We start from the raw sequence: 7,898 nt of genomic DNA, 5'->3' as shown, positions 1-7,898 counted from the left end.
CTTCAGCTGACGTAATGACAAACCAGAGTTCGTTTTATGTTAATGTTTTATGTTTATGAGTCGATCATGTTAAGAAAGCAAAAGGGTTTTATAAAGTAATACTTAAGATGACTCGTGAATATTGACATGCTTTGTATATTTGCGGCTACACAGTCAACACAACACAGGACAGTCCCGTTTTGACTTTTACGTCGAAAAGATTCACCGGAAGCATAATAATGCAACTATATTTTTTTTCAGTTATTATTATTTTCTTAAAAACGGTATCTTTAGTTGTTATTTTTCTTCTAAGATTATTCTTTGTTTTTTTTTAAATAAGCGAGTTATCTTTTAACTCTGTTTTCAGACTACATTTAAAATGTTAAAGGAACCCACATTATGATAATCAGTGGTAGAAGAAATCTCTTGTTAGATTTATATCATGAGAACATTTAATCACGGTTACACCTTTAATCACGGACCCCTTCTACAGTCATTGCCTGCTACGCGTTTTATTTTTGCAGCTGAAAGCACAATGTAGCCTCCAGGGGGCAGGGACACACTCATCTTGCTAAAAGTAAGAGGAGGCATCAGATATCAGACTGATACACTATTACCACTTTTTGTAAAGAATTTTACTTATGTGCAAGGAGTCATTACAGACTCACAAACTAAACTTATAGGAAAATAATGGCTGCAAAATGTGACCAGTGTTGGTATCAGGGCTGCACTGTTCTGCTGGACTGTGCACCCTCTAGAGAGGTAAATCTTTCATAGTGTATTTTAAATGCATTTGGTGTCTGCAGACTCTCCTCTCTTTTTTTCTAATTGCTATGTGCAACAGATTTGAGGTCAGGGGGTTAAAAACATTTTAATTTGCCTTTTTGTTATACAGGTAATTAGGCAGCATGTATACTTTACATGCACAAACTCAGGGAACTGTCATAAGAGCTTTATAAATGTAAATTAGACACACATTACCTGTGTGTGTGTGTGTGTGTGAGTCTGTTCTTTTCCACAAAGATAACATCTCAATCTGAGCTCGACCAACACACTGATGTTTTCTGCTGTCATTGGGGAGGCCTTGAGTGTGTTTTCCAAACTAATCCATGGATCCAATTAAGATATTATTCATGCACCAAAAAGGTCAAGAAATCTGATTAATATAATAAAGAGGATTGTCTGTGTGATGGATGTCAGTTTAATACAGAGGGATTATTTCTCATAGGATTCACCTACAATTGCAGTGATTGTATACACTGTTCAGGGATCAGTCAGGCGATGAATGATGCTGCCATGTTTGATATCTGGTCTTTTCAACATCTACATTTATCTACACATCATTTAATTGTCCTTTGAGCTTTAACAAACCTTTAATCCTAACTCTTCACTGTATTCATCCATCTATCCATTTTCTATACCTTATTCCTAACCAGGGTCACAGGGATCTGCGGGAGCCTATCCCAGCTCTCTCTGGGTGAAAGGCAGGGGTCCACCCTGGACAAGTTACCAGTCCATCACAGGGCCACATAGAGACAAACAACCTCACACACTCACACTCACTCCTATGGGCAATTTAGAGTCACCAATCAACCTGACATACATGTTTTTGGACTGTGGGAGGAAACCAGAGTACCTGGAGAAAACCCACACAAGCACAGGGAGAACATGCAAACTCCACACAGGAAGGCCCCTGATGGGTTTCAAACCAGGAACCTTCTTCCTGTGAGGCAACCAAGCCACTGTGTTGCCCTTAGCTTTGATAAAGACTGCAAACAGAAAGAACAGCCAAACTGGCTAAAGTTAATAATAAAATCAAACCTAGCAGTCTCACCAAAGCTCAAGTAGTTATGTCTGTTTGTCTAGTTTGAAAAGAAACAAAATGCAAACTTGACACAAAAAAGTTTTACTGAATTATCTTTTTTATTTCTGCTGTCATACCTTAATATATTCAACGACAGATTTGTAATTATGACACAAAACACAAACAAAACACGGCAGGACTATTAGAAAAAACAAAACACGACAGCAGAAAAACAACCCAGTGCATATAATGTGCAAAATCTACACCAATCTGCATCCAGAAGATTTATGTTGCACATATCCCCCAATAGTTACATTTATTCCAAACAATTTCATAAAATGAGATGTAAAACCTGACAGTTTTACATCTCTGCAATCTCTGCTGCAGACACTTTGATGAGAGTTTATGTACCATCAGGAAGCTGTTTCTGCACTTAAATCAACACATACATTGCAGTAAAATACACAAAGTAATAACTCCCACTCAGCACACATTACCAGCGGGATCAAGTTAGGGCTCTTCATGCATCCTGATTACACTGTAGATATAAATGACCAAGCAATGAGCAAACATGCATAGATGATTTAAATGTGCTAAATGTGCAACAGAATAAACCTATTTGATTGAGATTTTTGATTTGACCCAAAAGCGAAACATTAATATTTATGAGGATAATCAGTGGACCTTGTGTGTTGTGTTCATCGTCTTGAGCTGATGACAGTGTTTGCTCTGGGTTTCCACTGCTGCTCCTGCCAAAAAAAAAAAAAAAAAAAAAGAATAATAGGCTATTAGAGTTAACTTGAGCCTTGCCCATATTGTATGTGGGTGAGAGCCTGTAGGCAGAGAATCACAGTGAGTCATAGCAATGCCACCAGCAGATCCATCAACTGACTATCACCTCTCCACGTACAGTAAGCACAGGTGGGTTATCACTGCGGGGAGCTGGGGATCACACAGGCAGCTTAAACCAGCAATATTTATAGCCAAACACACACATGCACAAACACCAGTCGAAGAAAACATCCACATAGCCTTTCCTAGCTCAACTTGCCCTGAAAAAATCTCCGCTCTCATCAAACTCCAAGCCCCAGGGGCCCAGCAAATAAAGTATCAGCCAGGCAAATCCCTTTTAAATGAGCCTTTAATGACGGTTTTATGCTCCTTAGTGGATCTTTGCGAAAGGGCGTGCGTAGGTGTGTGGGCTGAAGACCAGCCGGAAGCAGCAGCAACACAGTAATACCGAGCAGAAGCATTGTTTCACTGTATTTACAGCCAGATGAATCTGACATGAGAGTGTGTGGTGTGATGGCACTCATGAATGAACGGCAGGAAGGCAGGAAGGTGTTCCTGATGAATGATGAGAGTTGTTGCCATATTTGCTGTGATTTAGAATATGATTTTTTTTCCCGCCTGCTGCAAATTTATTTTGTTGGCCCTGGTCAGAAGTGGAAAGTAGGCTATATTTTCTCAAGTACTGTACTGAAGTTATCATTTGTCAAATGGGTGTAATTCCTATGGGAGGCTAGTATTCATTTTAAGTGACATTTTTATCATTTGGCCCTAAAGTCAGGCTGTGCAGTTATAAGTCTACTGAGCCCTCATTCTTTATCCCTGATATAATGTACTTTTAAGCTGCATTTAAAGCCTCCACTCACAGAAGCGAAGAGCAGAGTCTCCATGGCCTTACCGGCTTTATAGAAAGTTACATTTCTAGGAGGGAGAAAACCTCATTCAAAATCCCTCTGACATTTGTAACTAAAGTAAAAAACCTGGAGCTTTATCCACACAACATTTTGTGGCTCACTTCATAGGTTTACTGTTGGTAGAAGTTTTTTTTTTTTTAAAAAAGATCTAATAATCTAATTTTGATGAAATGATTAAGCTCTAGACCTTTTTCCTACCTTCACAGAAGTAATGATTACATGAGGGAGATCTTCAGAGTGAATAGTTGATAAAAATGAAATAATTTTAGATGAATGGGTTTTATTGTGACATCCAAAAGGGTCAGATGACAGACTGCACTGCTGTAACATTGATGGACTTACTATGGATAGTTCTTAACCAGAAAGAAAGGATCAAAACGTTAGCGTCCATTTCTATCGTTCGTAGTCTACAAACTACATACAGAATATGTCTGACAATAAAAAATAAATAGAAAAAACAGTAATAATATAGCAGTTTTCAATTCACATGTCAATTTAAATATGCAGTATATGGACACCATAAAGAAACCAGTGTGATTTGAACTAATTTATAGTCCAAGGTTACTTTACAAGCTAAATCACATTCCTGAAATAGTAGATAGACCTAGACATGGCAAAATAGAAACTTAATTAAATCTTAATATCTGCCATTACTGTGGCTATACACAGTTCCTCAAACAAATGAGCTCAGGATTCTAGAGATCCTTTTCATTTGTCTCTGTTGTACTGCAGTTTTAGGCTTTCAGGAATCAGATTTTTTCAAGTACAGACAAATTAACTTCATCACAGTCACAATTTCAACAACAACATGGCTTAGATTAATTTCAAAATACACTCATGGCATGTAAGCCATATACAGATAAGCTATTATTCATATTTAAAGTTAGTATATTGTATAATCAGTGATAGCTCAGTGAGATGTGAAGACATACAACCCCTCTTAGAAATTCTATTTACATATTTCTGATATGCAACAGCAAATACACTATGTTTTGAAGGAAACATAATGCTGTCTGGTTTACATTTTTTTAACAACACAATGAAAAACACTGGCCCTACGCATGAACCATGAGTTGGTTCATTGGATACATGTCAGTTCCTTGATTTGATCATTCATTGACCACACTTGTCTCAGAAATAGCTCCAGTCCATTAAGGTTGCTCTAATGCTATTGTTTCCGCTCTGAGGAGCAAAGATCAAGGAAGGGATCTTTGGGCAAACATGAGCCAGGACACATGAGACCAATTGCTGTGACAGAATCAACAAAACCATTGATTAGAGATGGGAGCACCACTTTACTGCCTTGCTGGAAAGTGGTATTAAACTTTGTTAGTGATTGGATGTTGCAGTTGATTGGACTGATCATCACTGTACAACTACAGGATCACTGTAGTTTTATACCACAAATAACAAAACCAACTTAAGTGGATCTCATGTAGGTCTGTATTGACTGTAGATCATATAATTTTCATCACTGCCCAGAGTCCTTTTACCCTTAAATACATCCATCCATCCATTATCTATATTGTTTATTCTGTAGAGGATTTTAGAGTTCAGATGAAAACATAAACTAAAATAAAATATATAACTAAGATGCACATTTTGCAAACCTATTAGACTGTTGTATGCTGGTATTCATTTCCTGTGTTTGTTTGTTAAATATAATTATATAGGCATATTTTAGCACAGGAACTTATACATGTCAGTACTATTATTCTCTCATTTTAGTCATGGACTTGCTTTTACAATACACATGTTATCTCTGTGCGTAATGCAGTTACTTAATGTGACAGTTTTAGGGCCACTGATCATGTTAATGCTAAAATGTACTTCCAAATGAAAATTTACATTCATTTGGAAGAATTAACACTAAGTTTGTCCATTTAGAGTTTCAGTTTGGTTATTATGACTTACATGATCGAAACGCAAAGAAAAAGAAACAACAATTTTTCACACATTTCATTTCCCTACAATATCTGCTTGTAGCAACTGCAGCATAATTAGATGTGGTGCCGTTTTAACACTGACTAACTAATTTCATTGCCTAAACCTAACCATGTGACCCTTTCTTACGCTTTGTACACACACCTACCACTCCCCCACCACCTTCCTACAAACATAATCTGGGCACTTACATTTCCCATCAAATGCAACACAATAGTGATAAAAATAGGGGATGGAGTTTCTGTGTTAGGATTCCTGTCAAAAATAAAGCTATGCTATCACTGCAGACCTCAGCTGATGTAGTCAATGGTGATTTAAGAGTAAATATACAGTCAAATTTGAGCAAATGATTTTAAAAAGACTGAAATTACAAAGATCAGTGAGATACACGTGATAGCAGTCAGGTACACAATTGTACATTTAGCCATTTATATTTACACATTATAGTAAGATACACATTATAAACAGATATTCAGATGTTCTGTATGTTGGTAAAACCTTAGCATCTTCTTCAAATGCTGAATCAAATGCTTTGAGTCCCCTGATCAAAAAAGCTATTTTCAGCCCCAATCAAAAGTGGCCATTCATGGGCTTTTCCATTAGATTGTGGATTGGGGGCTTGCCGCCCTATTTTGTAATACTGACTTCAAGTCAACTTACATAATCTTACAGTCCAAACTTTACATTATAAGTAACTTATTTCCAATGAGGTGCTCTGTTCCAAGTTATCCTCTGGCAGAGTTTTAATGCTTCCATTTTTGGCCCCATTGAGAAGCAATGGTACAGTCAGTGTGGACCCGTTGACCAGATCGTTTCCTTTCATATCCCCAGCTTTGTCCTTTTTCTCTGGGGAAGACAGCTCTCTTACACCTGGAGTTGCTCCTTTCTCTAAGAACAGTGGCTGTGAACTCTGTGCCTGGAGACTACTGTTGCCATTTTGGGCGATTCTGTATATCTCAGTCATTTCTGAGACATCTTCCTCATCGTCGTCCTCTTCATCCCTGATCACCCGTCTCAGGCTCTCCCTGGGCATGAGCGCCCTCCGTCCCTCCTCTTGCTGCTGCTGACGCTCCATGGGCTCATGGTTTTCCACCTTTCTTGTAGAGCGGCAGAGAGCTTTCCGGAAACCCCTTTTGAAGTTGTCTGACAAGAAGCCGTAGACGATGGGGTTGGCGCAACTGTTAGCGTAGCCAAGCACTACCACAAAATAATAAAGACCCTGGTACTCTGAGGGCAGGGGCACCAGCAGGTTGATGATGTTGAGAGCATAGAAGGGCAGCCAACAGAAGACAAATACAGCAACGACGATCACAACCATGCGTGTCACTTTCCGCTCTGACTTCCTTCGCTTGGTTGAGGTGGCATGGACTTTCTTGCCTGAACTGCGGATCTTGAAGACAATGAGCAGATAGCAGAGGCAGATGATAAGAAGAGGGCAGAAAAATCCAACAGTGGAGGTATAGATGATGAAGGCTGCCCTCCAAATTTTAGCTGGCTGAGGCCAGGCAATGTTACAGGTGCCTCCTGCCTTCTGGATGTTGGCAAAGATCACCACAGGCAGAACGACAAGAAAGGACAATGCCCAGACTGTGCCGTTCACCACTTTGGCCACCTGTGGGCGCCGCCACTTTGAAGACCGAATGGGGTGGACGACGGCAAGATAGCGGTCGATGCTCATCACGGTGAGGCAGAAGATGCTGGTGAACTGGTTGATGGAGTCGACAGTCATGACCAGTCTGCACATGAAGGAGCCGAAGGGCCATGACTGGAGGGTGTTCTGCACCGCCAGGAAAGGCAGGCCGAGCATGAAGAGCTCATCGGCAATTGCTAAATTGAGGATATAGATGTTGGTCACTGACTCTATCTTTGAGTAGTGCAGCACAATATGGATGACTAAAGTGTTTCCACCCAGCCCAATGATACAGACAATAATGTATATGAGTGGGATGAGGATCCCTGCCACACTGAGGCCTGAGGAGACATCTGGCATGGTGGAGTTGGTGGAGTTGAACAGCGTCTCATTCAGATCGGTGTAGTTGAACATGAGCAAAAACAGGGGGAGACCAGGGAATGGGCTGGCAAAGCTGCCGTTCTCCCACACCTCATCTGTCATCTCCAGTTCAGGAAGCAAGATGTCACCCATGCCTGTGCTCTTTCCTGCTGTTTTGCTCTTATGTCTCAGCTCCTACCCATCTTTTCTGTTGGAGGAAAAAGGAAAATCAACTGATTAGTTGACAATGAAAAGGAAGCCCATGTTTCAGCCCTATGCACTGTAGGTAGGAGGTATTTTCTTCTAAGCATTAAAAACATGAGGTTTTAAGATTTCACCATGTGAGGTTGATTAAATTGTGTATTTTGTTTACAAGTTCAGATTTGGGGGCTGCTTCGAGGGACAACAACTTTATTTGGCTTGTTTTATTAAGTGTTAAATGGCCTTAAATCTCAGCATGTTTACAATCAAAAGCAAA

General features: G+C 39.7%; 1 protein-coding gene across 1 annotated transcript; it reads right to left on the bottom strand.

Annotated features, from left to right (window-relative positions):
* Window positions 1–6,115: 6,115 nt before the first annotated feature.
* Window positions 6,116–7,573, bottom strand: LOC113141119 (somatostatin receptor 3). The gene has a single exon (XM_026325346.1). The coding sequence runs from the start codon at window positions 7,571–7,573 to the stop codon at window positions 6,116–6,118; it is 1,458 nt and encodes a 485-aa protein (XP_026181131.1).
* Between the last annotated feature and the right edge of the window lie 325 nt (window positions 7,574–7,898).

This window comes from Mastacembelus armatus, chromosome 8 (assembly GCF_900324485.2).
Source record: "Mastacembelus armatus chromosome 8, fMasArm1.2, whole genome shotgun sequence".
Taxonomy (NCBI): Eukaryota; Metazoa; Chordata; class Actinopteri; order Synbranchiformes; family Mastacembelidae; genus Mastacembelus; species Mastacembelus armatus.
The sequence above is the reverse complement of the archived record's forward strand: the minus strand, read 5'-3'. Positions and strand labels throughout refer to the sequence as shown.